Source organism: Rhipicephalus microplus, chromosome X (assembly GCF_043290135.1).
Source record: "Rhipicephalus microplus isolate Deutch F79 chromosome X, USDA_Rmic, whole genome shotgun sequence".
Lineage (NCBI taxonomy): Eukaryota > Metazoa > Arthropoda > Arachnida > Ixodida > Ixodidae > Rhipicephalus > Rhipicephalus microplus.
In genome coordinates this window covers 122325014-122341464 of record NC_134710.1, presented here as the reverse complement: position 1 = coordinate 122341464, position 16451 = coordinate 122325014, and the positions used below count along the sequence as shown (strand labels likewise).

The 16451-nt window shown below is 43.3% G+C and overlaps 1 protein-coding gene across 3 annotated transcripts in view; it reads left to right on the top strand.

Moving 5' to 3' along the window:
* Window positions 1-16451, top strand: part of LOC119185371 (uncharacterized) — a 120369-nt gene that overhangs the window by 13780 nt on the left and 90138 nt on the right. The window contains exon 7 of one of the 3 annotated variants that reach the window (XM_075877554.1): window positions 13379-13515. The exons of the other annotated variants lie outside the window; for them this stretch is intronic. Within the exon in view, the coding sequence (XP_075733669.1) occupies window positions 13379-13515 (137 nt within the window). The remainder of the gene's footprint in view (window positions 1-13378; window positions 13516-16451) is intronic. 3 annotated transcript variants of the gene reach the window in all.

Here is a 16451-nt window from a genome sequence, read left to right as displayed (position 1 = left end):
CCTTCAAGGTTTTTGACCACAGTCAAGGCAAAGTACACTCAAAAAGTAATCACAGTTTTGTCCTCATATGTAAAGGTCACTCTAAACAGTAATCACTTTTTGATAAATGTTTTTCTACAAGTGAGCCTGGGTAACTTGTGAAAAATATAAATGCCACTTCAGTGCTAGTTAGCATACAAGTTGATATTTAATCAGAATATAGAGATGCTTGTCTGATAATGTCGATGTTTATTAAATAGACCAAAGTAAATGCATTTAGTCTGTAGCTTTTTATACAGTGACACTCGCATCTGCAATGTGGCCCTTCAGACAAGATGATTTCAGTTGGAATTATTCTGATGCCTTGTGTTTATGCTAAGATGTTAATAATTTATACTGTACTTACCTGTTTATCAAAATTATTTTTATATTAATTTATTTGCTATAGTATAACTAATGACTGTAACAGGCTTAATGGTATTGTGTCAATTCATTTACTGCATCTCTTTTCTAAGTGTTAAAGTAAATTCCCGTTAAGACGAACTCTGTTAAGAGGAATTTCGCTAAAGACAAACTACACAAGAGTTTCCCATAGACTCAATACTAAAAAAACCTGCTTAAGAGGAACCGTGTAACGAACCCCTTCAGCTAAGGAGAACTCTCTCAGCAACCCACAGCGATGGGGATTCTGCACGACGAAGAATATAGTTTTGATGCAGGCATTCAGGTGAACAAAAGAAAGGACAAAAACACTTCCTGGCACAAAAACTCGAAGCACGTCGGAAGTAAATTGCGACATGGAAGGAGAAAGTGAGATAAGTGGAAAAGAAAGGTCAGCGCGTAAAGCGAGTATATCTCCCTCACCTCTAAGTGGAGAAAGGGTCGGCTTCATTAGCAAAGAAAGCAAGAAAAAGTGTTCGTCCTTTCATATTTTCCTCGTGCTATTCTGTTCTCCAACAGGAGTGCAGTAAAGACCAGGAGAACACAAGAGCTTAGCTAGAGGAGAAAATGCAAGGGAAGAGGGGAAAAGAAGCCAGATGAAAGTGAAAACAGGAACAAAGGTTGTCTGCACGTTATAAGCACATGAATTGGAAACCACATATGCGGCACTAGCGCTCCCATCAGAGGAGTCAGATGGCGCCTGAGCACATGTTTTGGTCTGTTTGCATTGTTTTTCATAGGACCTTTGGGCATCATATCTATTCGTAGTGGAATGCAGTAAATTATGATGCTCCATTTTCATTATAAAAGTGCATGAGAAAGGAAGGTCATTTTGCACACTAGTTCCATCGTGTCTTTTTTGTGCGCCCGAGACTTGTGATCGTGAGTAGCTTAAACGTAGATCTTCAGCTGCGTGTCATTCACTGTGGGCTGAAAATAAGAAAATATCGGAAGCTCGAAGAAAAGCTTGCAGACTTTCATTAAAAACTTAGTATATATTGGCTGTGTCACAGTAGCGGTATGCAATGGAGGAGTGCCCAAAATTGATAGCAAAGCCACTAAAACAGCCTCTAAGCAGGTGAACAGCGAGAAGAATAATATTTCCATTATATTTGAAGGAAAATTGTGCATGTCTCTTTTTATATATTTTTAATTGTCAAAATAGAGTCGTGCTTCAGTTTTATTGTTAAATGGTGATAGCAATTTATTCATGAGCATATTTATTATGAACTCGAAAAATCTAGTACTCATTCAAATTGTCTAAATACTCTACTTTAAAGCATTGTTTTTATCAAGCTGAACCAAACAAAGCTTTTTTTTTGTTCATTTTCTACCCATTATAAGTATACTTCACTCAGTGTCTTCAAGCAACATATTTGAGCACGCTTGGCGTGTTAGCATTTGGTGTTTGGGGGCACCTCTGATAAGACTAACTCCTGATAAGATGAACAAATTATCATGGTCCCGTTAAGTTCGTCTTAAAAGGAGTCTATTGTATTTATTTCTTTTTATAGAAATACTACTGTGTTGACTCAAACATTGTTTGTTTATTGTGATGAACAAGCCGTTAGTAATAATAACGTGGTAGCATTAAAGAGCTAGTTTCATACCGTAAAACCCAAAATATAGGTTGACCCCCCCCCCCCCCCCCCAAGCTTTGAATCTCCGAAAAAGAAATTTTTAAAAATCGCAAAGTATCGCAGCGCACACTTACGTTGGTAAATACACAGTACAACTAGCTGTACTGTGGTAACATTTCTTTTTATTTGGACACTAATCTTATGTAGGTTAACGCCACAAGGCGACAAAGTGCTGTCATTAAGACTAGTCTGAACTTGAGTCCGTCGACATCTGTTTTTCACTAGTAACGTCCCAGAGTGCATCGTCTTTTGTTCTATAAGATGCGTTACTGAAGCAGAATTTGCTGAAAGACTGAAGTACGCCGCTTCAGTGCAAAGCCTTTTTGCTTTATAAACCTGCGCACCCACGATGGTGATCTCTTGAATTGCACCCTCGTGAGCCCAGAGTCGCACGCTATCTCGAGAGCTTTCACGCGGATGCACTCCGCTGTTATGGGCAGTGACCTTGAATGCAGCTCCTGAACGAATCTGGCGAGTAACATTTCCAGTTCAGGGTGTGCTGCAGTCCGTCAATGAAACGGAATTTTTTTTTGGTTGCTGCAGGACGTGATGCGCTGCTTTTGGCTCCTCCAGTATCGCACGCTTTTCTCCGACGCACTGAATTCTAGCTGTGCTGCCAGGTTGCCGTGCACTTTGGCATACTCGTTTTTCTTAAAGCCTATCATAAACTGCCGTTGACTACCACTCATTTCTGAAGGAAACAGGAAAAAAAAGACAGCAGACTTACACCAGATAACCGAGGCAAAGTTGCGCTGCTAGGACACTGTAGGCCTTGCCTAGCTTTACCCAACGGTGTCGCTGCTGATGCTCGCGATGGAAATCTTTCAATTTCAGTTGCCCATTTTTGCGTGACTTCCACATTTTTTTTCTGCTAATGACCGGTATATAAAACGAGAGTGGACTTTTCATTATTTTTTTTTTCCAATTCGACCTATATTTCAGTTTCTTACGGTAGAAATTTCGGCATCGGGGTGATTGATTGGGAGCGAAAAACTATCTTGTGCATGACCGAAAAATTCAGAAAGATTAAAATAAATAATAAAAAATTCTGGGCCTGACTGGGGATTGAACTCTGGACGTTTGCGTGGCAAGCTGGTGCTCTACCACACAGCCACACATCTGCTTGTGAATGTAATGAAAATAACTTCCTCTGCTTGGTAATGCAGTGAAAGTAACTTTTATGTTTTACAAGCACATGCGCCCCATATACATGCGTCATACAGTTAAACCTGTTTATAATGAACCTCCATATAAAGAATTCTCCGAAATGATGAAGTTTTTCTATTTCTCGCCATTGCTCCATAGAAGCGCATGTATTTGTGACCTCTATGTAACAAAGTAACAGCGGGAGACAACCTTGATATAACGAATTTTCCCCACCGACAATCTAGAAATTCGGCTCCGCATTTTGTTACGAGCATGCATAGGTGTACCAGCTTCGAGCACACAGCGAATGTTAAATGTCAAGTGAATTCGAGCACACAGCGAATGTTAACGGGTGGAACACCACACAGAAGTTGGGCTATGTGTATTTTCCACTTGAAGACGGAGCTCGAATATGGTTTACGAGTCGCGTATGGTCGTCTTGGGACGAGTTCCGGCAGAAGTTCCTCGATACGTTCGCGAGCACTGAAAGACGAGAAATCGCACAGCGTCTCCTCGAGTCACAGATTCAGAAACCAAATGAATCCGTTACGATGTTTGTTGAGGACATGGCGTGACTGTTTCGTCGAGCAGATCCCAATATGCCCTAAGCCAAAAAGGTTAGCCACCTCATGCGGGGCGTTAAATGGCAGCTGTTCGCTGGTCTCGTACGAAACCCGCCTAGAAGTGTTGATGAATTCTCCAAGGAGACGACATCCATCGAACGCGCACTGCATCTATGCTACCGGCAGTATGACTGCCCAACCCACGGTGCGCCGATCAGCGCGGCAGCCACGACCACAGTTACGACACCCGACAAAGGTTCTTTGCGCCAACTACAAGAAGAGGTCAAGAAGCTCATCGCCAAACTGAATGACTGCGCAGTTGCCTCAGTAACAGAAGTTGTGCACCAGGAGATCAGGCAAGCGCTCTCGCCTCCCGAGCCGAGCACGAGCACCCCCGGGACAAGCTATGCAGACATAGGCCGCCCAGAGCTAGCGAACGTGCCGACACCGCATCAGTAGCATCAGCAACATTTGCTGACAGCGCCTTGGTACTACAGAGAAACTTCAACGCCGAGGTGGCCATCACTTCGCAATACTTACATCTGGCGTACTCCTGACCGTAGGCCCCTGTGCTTTCATTGTGGGGAAGCAAGCCATATCGTTTGGTATTGCCCGTATCGCATCGCAGGGTTTCCTTCCTCTATTCCTCGGCGGCATTTTAACGAAACACCTGACGTCGACACGAGTGTCATGACCCCGCGAGATGTTCCTCCTGGGTTTCGGTCGCACTCACCCTCTTCTGGGCGTTATTCTCCATCCTCTAGACGGAGCACCACTGACATGCCAAGAGGAAGATCTAGTCCACGCCGGGTAAACTAAAAGCAGCGACCTGAGGGGGGAAGGTCGCGAATCGTCGAAGTGCTGAAAATACCCCAATACTGCCGAGTGAAGAGACACACATTTTCAATGATTCGGTGAAAGATGGGGTTGTTACTGCAGATGTTGCAATTGCGATTGACGGACATGACGTCATGGCATTGGTCGACACTGGTGCGGACTTCTGAATAATGAGTGAGAGTCTAGTAGAAAAGCTCAGGAAGGTTAGAATGGAATGGACAGGACCGCAGATTAGAGGAGCTGGAGGGCAGCTACTCACACCTACCGGAAAGTGCACCGCAAGAATAAAGATAGGAGGATGCATCCTTCGTCGCAAATTTTGTTATTCTTTCCGAGTGTTGCAAACAGGCAATCCTAGAGATGGATTTCTTGCGTAAAAATGGTGCCATCATCTATATACTGGATGGTGTGCTGACCTTTTCAGCGAATCAAAGCGCAGGGCTACACCGAAAATCTGTGAGCCATTGACGATGTAACCTACCTCCGTTATCGTGCCGCCTTGTTTCGGTCACGTGCAGCGCGCAGCATACTGGATAAGGAATCGCTGAACAAGTATTGACGCTTCTACTCTCTTGCGGTGTAGCAATTGCCAGGAGTATCGTCAATGTTGTGTGCGGTCAAGCTGAGGTTCTGTTGATGAATTTTACCAGCGAGCGACGACACATTATACAAGGCACCACAGTTGCCTACTTCGACGAGATCTCCGAAATCCGCGAGTGCTGTGTAGTACAACAGAACAAGCCGCAAGCCACGTCAGCCCCACCACCTATTGACGTAAGCACGGATTTATCACCAACGCAGAGACAGCGTCTAGTAGATCTCCTGCATCAGTTCAAAGACTGTTTTTCATCGACCTCGGGGGTCAGTCAAACGGCACTGACGAAACACCGGATAATAACGGAAGAGACCGCAAGGCCAATACGACAGAACCCATACCTCGTAGCACTGAAAGAGCGTGAAGCAATCCAAGAACCAGTGAAAAAAATGCTTAATGATGACGTCATACAGCCGGCAAAAAGCCCTTGGGCATCGCCGGTAGTGCTGGTTAAAAAGAAAGACGGAAGCTTGCGATTTTGTGTCGACTACCGCAAGCTGAACCATGTGACAAAAAAAAGACGTGTACCCATTACCGCGCGTCGATGATTCACTATACAGGCTGAGGTATGCACGCTACTTCTCGTCAATGGAGCTCAAAAGTGGGTATTGGCCAATTGAGGTCGACAAGCGAGATAGAGGAAAAATGGCTTTTGTAATGCCTGACGGGCTTTATGAATTTAAAGTCTTGCCCTTCGGATTGTGCTCAGCCCCCGCAACATTTCAGAGATTAATGAATATCGCTCTGTCAGGCCTTAAGTGGCAGACATGTCTGGTCTATCTGGATGACGTTACTGTTTTTTCAAAAACATTTGAGGAACACCTGAGCAGGCTGCTATCGGTATTCAGGGCAATAAGGTCTGCCGGCCTGACACTGAAACCAGAGAAGTGTCATTTTGGCTCAAGAAGCTCCAATCTTTAGGCCATGTGGTGAGCCATGAAGGTGTTAGACCTGATCCAGATAAGATTGTGGCCATCAGAAAATTTCTTGTGCCAACAGATAAGAAAGAAGTCGGGCGTTTCTTTGGCCTATGCGTATAATACCGAAGGTTTATTTCCAATTTTTCACACATAGCCTCGCCGTTAACACGACTCACAAGAGAAGACGTTTCGTTCACATGGGGCGACGATCAACAAGCGGCATTTTACGATATCCAACAACGCCTGCAGACACCGCCTGTGCTTGCTCACTTTAATGAGGATGCTCCTACTATTGTTCACACAGATGTCAGCAACGTGGGTTTGGGCGCTGTACTTGTCCAGTGGCAAGACTCAGCCGAGCGTGTGATCGCATATGCTAGTAGGACGCTTTCTTGTGCCAAGTCCAACTACTCCACAACAGAAAAAGAGTGTCTTGCTGTCGTATGGGTGGTTATGAAGTTTCGTCCATACCTCTACGGTGGTTCCTTCCACGTAGTCAGCGACCAACATTCCCTCTGCTGGCTGACCAACTTGAAAGACCCGTCTGGTCGGCTCGCACAGTGGAGCTTACGCCTTCAAGAGTTTGATATGACGGTCGTGTATAAGTCCGAACGGCTGCACACCGACACCGATTGTTTATCAAGGTCACCGATAAAGCATGACGATGACGCAGATGATAACATGGCATTTGTAGGAGTTGTCGACACCACTACGATTTAGTGCAAGCAGAAGGAAGACAGCGACTTGCTTCCCCTTGTGAAATTTTGTAATGGCCGGACAACAACCGTTTCTAGAAGATTTGCAAAGAGCCTGCCGTCATTCTGCTTACGTAGTGGTGTTCTTTATAAGAAAAACTTTTCTCCCAGAGGAAGTACCCACCTACTTGTTCTGACGTCAATCCTTGAGGAGATTCTTAGTGCTTGCCACGATGAGTCAACGTCCGGTCATTTTGGATACACACGCACATTGGCCAGAATTCAACAGAAATACTACTGGTCAAGACTTTCAGCTATTGTGAAACATTACGTGCGCACGTGCCTCGATGGCCAACGACGAAAATCACCACCGTTAAAGCCAGCTGGACTATTACAACCAATTCAAGCGCCCACGGTACCTTTTGCCCAAATTGGAATGGATCTCCTCGGACCATATCTGACTTCCCATGCTCGCAACAAGTGGGTAATAGTTGCCACTGATTATCTTACGCGCTACGCGAAAACAAAGGCTTTGTCAAGTGGCATCGCCATCGAAACCGCATGATTCTTCATAAAAAATATCGTCTTGAGGCACGGTGCTCCGACAATCATAATAACGGATCGAGGTACCGCTTTCACGGCCGGTCTCCTGAAAATAGTGCTTGAGCTCAGAGGAACAGCCCATCGGAAAACTACTTCCTGTCATCCACAAACCAACAGCTTAACAGAATGCCTCAACAAGACTATTGCCGACATGTTGAGTATGTATGTTGACATGGATCACAAGAACTGGGACGATATTCTACCGTACATCACGTTCGCCTATAATACAGCGCAGCAAGAAACTGCACGAAGAACGCCATTCAGTCTCCTTCATGGTCGTGACGACGATGCTTGACGCCATGATACTGCACGACTGCAATGGCATTGATTTGGGCGCTGCATCTTTTACCGAACGAGCAGAAGCAAGACAGCTTGCACGCGTTTGAATCAACCAGCAGCAAAATTACGACGCCCAACATTATAATCTTCGACACCGACATGTCGTCTATCGGTCCGGTGAAAAAGTCTGGGTATGGAGTCCTATCCACCGCCGGGGACTGCATGAAAAATTGCTGCAGAGGTATTTTGGCCCCTACACAGTTTTACAATGCCTAAGTGACGTTAATTACGGGGTCGTTCCTGACAGCCCCTCGACGACTCGCCAGCAAAAACCAGAAATCGTGCAGGTTGTGCGAATAAAGCCCTATTTTTTGGACTGATTTGCACCATACGTCTACGGCACCGTCTTTTGTAAAAAAGCATTGGGACGCTGCTCTCTGGAGGGGGGCAAATGCCGCGTTGAATATGAAGCACCAAGAAAACAACGAAGAGCACACGCAGCGAGAGAGAAAGACAAGGTTCTCATCCGATCAGTTTCCAGTGTTCTGGTACAATTAAAGTGAGTTGTCCGGTATTCAACTGCTGCTGTTCCTACATTGTGACAATATATATATATATATATATATATATATATATATATATATATATATATATATATATATATATATATATATATATATATATATATATATATATATAGCTGATGAAGGAGGTAGGTTTGCCCCCCACTCGCGAAAGAATTCGTACGGCACTGCGAGCATGCATCTTCCGTGGCTGCCCCGACAATGCGCGAAGCAGCGCGGCGCGCTCGGAGCACCAGGCGAAAGCAAGCGCTCGATATTGTGCGTGGGTGAGGGCGAGGCAGGCGGGCAGGCCTGACAAGCCTTTCTTTTCTCACAGAATCTATTCGGGTAACTTGGATCTGGGGAAGCTTTCCCCTCGCTTGCTCCATGAACAATTTCTATGTCTAGGTACTACCTATGAACACGTGTTAAGGGTTTTATCACCAGAAAAGCCTGTTGCTCGGGTCAATCAGGGCGGGCCTGCACCCCACGAGCCAGCGTTGCTGACGTTGTCTCCGCCGCACGCGCATGCACAAGTGTGTTCTCTCCCCCCACTCCAAACCAAAATAAAAACGAAAACTACTTTTGCGCATTGGCAGTGCCGCACTTTAATTGTATAGCGTCACATATGTGGGGCTGCGCTGCATCCCAGTGAACCACAAATATTGTGTAGACATCCATGGTATGTTTCCCATGGACATTGTAAACGTCTTTTAGATATCCATACGAATCCAAATTACAAAGATTAGATGTACCCGCAACTATGAAAAGCTCGGCCGATTAAAATTGCTGGTACGTTGCGCTTAGACATTCAATGGATATACATATGCATTGTTATTTAGTAGATAAAAGGCTTTTCATGCACTTGGCACACTTACCGCATGTAGTTGATGTGCTGCACCTGCGGTTTCATGGCAATCTTGCCCATTGCCCTTCAGCTGTACTTTATAAAAAGAGTCAAAGGCAGGAGGCTGCTTGGATTGATTAATATGTATAGGGTTTAACATCCCAAAACCACCACGTGATTAGGATAGATGCCATAGCGGAGGGCTCCGGAAATTCCGACCACATGGGGTCAACGTGCACCCGAATCTGATCACACGGGCCTACAGCATTTTCGCCCTCCATTGAAAATGCAGCCGCCGCAGCCGGGATTCAAACCCGCGATCTGCGGGTCAGCAGCATAGTACCTTAGCCACTAGACCACCGCGGCACGGTGAGGCTTACCGGATTGCTTTCAGACGACAAATTTAGGGCCGGCCTCAAGGTGTTGATGCTTTTTATAAGTATAGCACACCAACTAAGAGCCAGACTGCAGTGAGAACACAGGTCTCTAGCACACGCGGCAAGCCCAAAGAAAGTACGAAGCTGGGAAGTCTCCTTTTTTTTTCTCTTGAGCTTCGTTCCTCCTGTCTTTTTTTTTGTTTTGCAGTCTTTTCTGTCTTCATTTCTCGTCTATTTTTTTAATCTATTTATATTGCCCTTTCATTTGTCTTCCCATTTCTCCCTTTTCCATGTCTGTCTATTTCTCCACTTCACCTTTTCTTTTTTTTATGTGGTTTTGCTTGCGTTATGCCAAGCGACGACAGCTCAGGCCATAAAGTGCTTATTTGAAAATACTTCCGGTTTGCATGATTTTGCACTATCATATACAGCAGCTCTAACACCACGCATGTTAATTTTACGGTGGTTCGCGTGCATATAATCTCCTCGCGCATGTAAGTGTGTGCATTATGCACGCTCGAACATTACATGTCTATTTATGTTAGAGCACTTTCTAGATACTATGTGAGAGTATATACTTAACATTCTAAACGTCAACTGAAGTGGTATTGAAAGACAGAAAGTTCTGCAATGCTTTTGATGTTGTGAGCACGTATATGCGACATCATTTGCTACGTCTAGTTTTTGTCTAGAAGAGAAGTGCATATGGCGTTAATAATTTATAAGGTCTTGAGACTGTAAGGATGGCACCTTATGGCGATGTCGACTAGATGTTATTGATAGACGTAGACGTATGGGTCTTATTTCTACGTTGACAGGATATCAGTGGTTAAATGGGATATGGAGGGCGCTTTACCAAATAGTTTTCCGCGGTATCCGTGTCTGTGTCCGTGTCGTTCTCTCTTCGTTTTCGACGCCGTGCGGACGTGAATCATTTCACTGCGTGTGAATGGTGTGGCCCCTGACGACGTTCAGCTTTGCTTTTTTTTATTGCCATAGCGTTTATGCGGAGAATCGGCTGATTTATTGCCGTCGCAGCCGTCATTCACCGTATATGTACGTATACTCAAGAAAAAAAAAAAGCTGACGCACGCTTATCTCCCACGCGTACTTTGCCCCGCGAATAGAGGAGGGGGAGGAGTTTAGATGCCTGTGCGCGCGCGCTTATCCTTCGGTGGGGAAAATAGCGACTTTGACCGAAGTGATTGCGTTTCGGTGCCGGGCGCATAAAGATTACTTCGCTCGCTGGACAGGCGCCGTTTGTGAAAAGAGTGCACTTTTCAAAAACAGCGAAGTAACAACTGGGGCACTTGTTAGTTCGCAGTCATGTTTGTACCTGTGATTACGTTTCGTGCCTTGTTTTTGTTTAAACAGTGTGTTGAGTGGTAAACGTTGTTAGTTTGCTCTCGTCCTGTGAATTTTTTTCGTGCGTCATTTGTGCGTGAGCAGCGCGTTGCACGTTTTGACCTGCTTGCCGTTCTTAGCGTTACATTCAAAGTTGTTGCTATTGCAGTCTTCAATTGCTTTGCCCTTGCGACGAAACTGTGACTTTTCTTAATTTCGGACAACCGTGTCGTCGTCATCGAGGGGATGTCAGATGAAACGTTGACGGAAACTCTCCAAAACCACGGTGACGAAGGCTCTTCGGAGGTCGACTAGTCACGCGCTTCCATCTGGCGCCGCGCCGCGAGTTTGCAGGCTGGTAACTTTCGCAATTAGCTGATAGTTCTGGCAACACGACGTGGCATTGAAGGCAATGCAATGAACGCGATAGTAAAATATTTTTGAAGGTATATGAAGTAAAGCTGCCCCAAACTCTTTTGGATCGGATATTGTGGAACTATTACAAAATGCTGGTGTGAGCAAAACGGCCTCTCCCAGAGAGAAGTGCTCTTTTCACACAGTTCATTCGCGTTGAAACCGCACTGATACTCGCCGAGATAGCAAGTGTGTCAGCGATCTCGACCGCCCTTGTAATTCAAGTTCATTAATGCTTCTCAATCGATTCACCCACCCCCGCCTCCCCCTATTGTTTCACGCTATGCACTTTCTAGGTGATAGAAATGGGCCGACTGATTTGATCTGTGCTTCAGCAGCGCTTGCGCGCTTTTACGCGCTGGTGAAAGTTACGATGTGGGGGGGAGGGGGCATTTCATCAGTTCGGACTTGTTACTGAACATCGCGGCGACGAAAGAACTCGCGAGTGTGTCCATGTAATTGCTATCGCAATAATAACGCAGTTTTTTTACTGTAAAATAAGTGTTTTGAGTTAGCTCTTCTTAAGTACCCCTCTTGTTCAATTTGGGCATTTATTTTCAGAATTTTCGCACAGAACCTGCATATAACGAAATTCTCTTTATAACGAATTTTTGTAAGACTTTATCAATTTCGTTATATCCAGCTTTAACTGTAATACAGCATTAAATACTGTGTAATAATACGTGGTACAAGCGTGCATTGCCATCAGGCATGAGAACCTGTGATTATCATGATGACTTCATGTATTAAAGCCGGTATCCCTCTACGCGTGGCACACTGCACCTATTTCTTTAAGGCCACGTAGTGGGTGCATAGCAAGTTCGAAAAAAATTCATGCTCCAAGTGTTTCAAGTGCGCAATAGGAACAGGATATCGCTGTTGTGTTCAACTCTTAAAGGTGAAGCTTAATGTTCCCATTTTTTTTTTTTCTTCCTTTCACTTATTTCCACCTCTTCTCTTGGCAGTCTCATCATACACTGAGTGCAAGTATTGCTAGTATTACATAAACCTAAAGCTTCCAATATTGTTGTTGTCTGCATGTACTCCACTTCCCCTTACAATGTGCAGGCACTTAGATATATTTATTTAAAAATTGATAAACCAAGAAAACACAGTAGAAATTGGCATGATACTCATCTTTAACCTTTATAACATATGACAGTCTGAAAGCGACATATATTGTTGCTGCACATTAGTCATAGCAAAAATCTTAAGAAAAAATTGAAGGCATGCTCTAAGTTTGTTTATTTATTTGTTTGTTTATTTATTTACAATATATCACAGGGGTTCTATAAAGATACATTAAGTGAGGGGAGAACAACGTAATATGCAACAAAAATAAAGCACAGGAAATGTTAAAAACTATTATACAGGCTTAGTGAAGTCATTACGCAATAGTAAAATATCTGCCTAGTTCTCGAAAATGGTTACGGTCAGAGATTGTGATGGGGGCTTCTGAAAGATAATTCAAATGACCAATGTTCAGTGGTAGTGCAGGTAAATTAAAAGCTTGAGTCCTTACAAAATTGTGTTTAACGCTGAGGTTCTTATATAGATGGCACGATGTACAGGTAAGGGTGGGGATCGAAAAGTGACAATATTGGCTGTGTTATAATTCTAGACAGCATCGTAGACAGTCTGCGCTGGCAGCTTAGAAGACAGCATCGAGCCCATGTTGTCCGAGAAATTGAACACGTTTAAACAGCTTCTACATGAAGAGATGCTACCTCACGTCGAGAAGAGAAAGCTAAAATAAACAAATGTAACTGTTATTTTTTCAGCCTATTTCGTGTTCAAATCTAAGAAAAATTGAACATCACTGACATTGAGCATCTGGAGAAGCGTCAAGAGATCAGAGCTATTCAAGCAATTGGCTGAGCCACCATCTTGTTCGGACAGCAGAGCAGCCTGCATTGTTTTTGTCTTCGATGCTGCCTCCTCAAAGCTGTCTATTTTGCCAGCTTCGTGAGAATTGGAATGGGACTTAAGATGGCCTCTGTCGACTTGGCTGTCTATTTAGCCATCTATGGTGGCTAAATAGACCGCGAGCTGAAAAATGGCGAGCTAAAAAAAGTACAAACATGTGCCTTATTATTAAAACACGAGTAGTTTTACTTTACTGGCTTTTCTTGCAGGGATACTTTTTTTCGTGTCATGAATGCCATCATTAAAAGAACTCTGGTTGAAAAGTCGGATGTGCGTATCACCCCTTTTATGAATGCAGCTATTGCTTATGGTCTTGAGGCAAGCGTAATGGCTGCGTTGGATTCAGGTAAACCGTAAGGTTTTCTTTTTTTTTTTTTAACTTGTGAACTTGATTGTGTACAATTTTTATTCGGCAATGTGTGACATGGTATATAGCAAAATCCTCCGCACAGAAGGCAGTGCCATAGACCACATGCTTGTCAAATAAGTTGCACATGAACATGAGTTTAATTTGTTCTTGGAATGATCTGTTTGATGACATTAGCTTTCATTTCACTTTGAGTTCGTGAGCTATTCAATGCTGCTTATGCCCTACTTACTGAATTGTTTCATGAGCGGAGCCACTTTCAGGCGATGCACCCTTCAGCCTCTGCCTTTGTTCTGTGTTCAAAGAGAAAAAGACAATATGGATCCATTTATTTCGTTAATTCTTAGTTGTGTAGTGGTGGCAGGTACTCTCAGCAGTTTAGTTTTGACCAGTGGAGGAATATCTGAGACTGCAAGCCTCAATGACACATGGGTCATTACTGTACAACAAAGGAACTGTTGCAAAATGAAGTGAAGGCTAAATTTGTAGCAAAATCTATTGCAAATATATATATATATATATATATATATATATATATATATATATATATATATATATATATATATATCCCTAAACTCAAGTAATCTGTCTCATGTAAACAACAGGTATGAGTTTCCTTAGTAGACACATGCAACTTGCAGATGCACTTGTAAAACAACATTTTACTTCTGTGACATGAAGATCAAGCCACTATGAGGCACCACGCACTTCGGACACTGCTTTTTTCCTACAATATGCACTGCTCATGTGATAACTGTTATATTACAGCTACTGTTGTATAAACATTGCTCCATGGGTCACACTTTTTTGCTTCTGTAAAGCAACTTCACATTTGCAAGCTTGTGCGGGAATCCAGATACTTCTGAAAAGTTAGCTAAAAACATTTTTATCTTTATGCCAACTCAAACAAGCTTAAAATGTTCCTTCTTTTGCAAGGTATGCTGGTAGATTTTACTGCACTTTTTTCATTTATTGTGGATTGCCTGACTTACCTTACTTGCTTGGAAATTTCAACATGTTGATGCTTCATCATGTTCCCTATATTTTCGTACCATATCTCATCTGTACAGTAGACTCTCATTAAATGGAACCTGAAGGGTCCAGGAAAATTCGTTCTATTTAACAGGAGTTCCATTTACTGAGAGCTGAACAGGGGTGCAGAATGCAAGAACGAAACCAATCTTGTCAGAAACACTTGTTCCATTTAAAGGGACCCTGAAACAGTTTTGACAATTTTGTGCAAACACATTTGGCCGGTAGATCGAGTCCTAAAGGTAATTTAAAGACTGATTTGAGCTCTCTGCATGAACTGAGTAATTTATTGCAATGCTTTAAAGCTGTGAGTCACTGCAGATACACAATTAAATCATTTATGACAGGGGTCAGCAACCTGCAGCCTGCGGGCCGCATGCCCCTGGCATGACATCAGAACCCTCCCACCCACTCCTCATCAGTTCCTATCTGATGACAGTGTTGTTCGTAAATAAGGTTAGACAAAAAAGAGAAAGATTGCTTCCAGTTGGCATTGTCCCCCATTTCACACTTAGTCAGATGACATCTTCACTTCCTTTCTCTGGCTAGCTAAGATTGTTTGGCACCAAAAGTCATATTGACGAAGTTTTGTTGGTTGCTTGTAACTAGGGGTGTGCAAATATTCGAATTTTTTAATAGTCTTTGCTATTCAATTTGGCTTGCTCCAGAATTTCACTATTCGAACTATTTGAACTTCCCAAAGACAAATACAATGAATTAAAAATGGACAGTAGCCCATTCAGATTTTTTTTTTTATGCTTCACTTCATCAGACTTTTATAGTATTGTGGCAAAGCTGCTTTTAGGCTCTGCTACAGTCTTTAATGCTTCTTGCAGTTTTTCTTATTCGTCCGAATGTTACTAATTCGTCGAACCCTTTCTTTTTCTATTAATGTATCGACATTAAAAAATGCTGATTTCAACATAAAAATCATTAGGCTTGTGCGAATAGTGAATTTGAGGTTCGAAGCGAGTAGAAATTTTGGTCTAATAATTTCGAATCGAGTTCGAATACAATATATTATGTACAAAGAAAAATGGGCATATGTATTATGACTTAACTAACTTGCACAATATTTTTGTAAAATTGAAATAAGGCCTCTATGCAACTGCTTTCTTTTTTTTTTTTTGCCGTTCAAAGGAAGTCGAAACAACTTTGATAAGTAGTGGGATTTGACTTTCAGCAGGATGCAAGTGATAACCTATGTGTATTAGTCAGCAAAACAACCTTTTAAGCTTAGAAAAATTATCAATCGGTTTGTGGATCACATGTTCATTTAAAGGGTTTCTCAAAAGCTTTTCAAGTAGCCATGGAATGGATTCACTAAAGAAGCTTATTGCCTCACAAATTAACCACCGCCAAAACTTTAAGAATCTGTACAGTATGAGTGGAGGTTTGCGATTTTCCACATGCTGTGAATGCATTCTCTCTTCTTATCCGGACGGAAGCGCTTGAAGCAGAGCCGGGAGAGATGGCATGGAGAAAGAAATTATGTGACGTGCGCGTCGTGACCCTGAGCAGTCTTTCCCTTTTCTTTTTTTTTTTTTTTTTTTGAATATGCGGTTTTTCAGTGTGATCGCGCATCCACGCGTGAACAAGCCACGGCCACCCGTGAACAAGTCGCGGCCACCCGTGGCGCCCCAGTAATGACCGAGCGCCCCATTCTCAAATCTGCCAATGGCTGGTACAAAGGCTGTGACGAGCGATTTTTGACATTGTGGTGTCATTTGTCGAGAGAAGAGAGCAGTTTTTATCTGATTTTGAGAATTTATTGTGAATTGTAGGTCAGGCGAGGGGGGGGGGGGGGGGGGGTGCTGCGCTATAATACTTCGCTCACGTGTCCTCGGTAGCCTCGGCTACTGATCGACAGCATTTGCTGACCA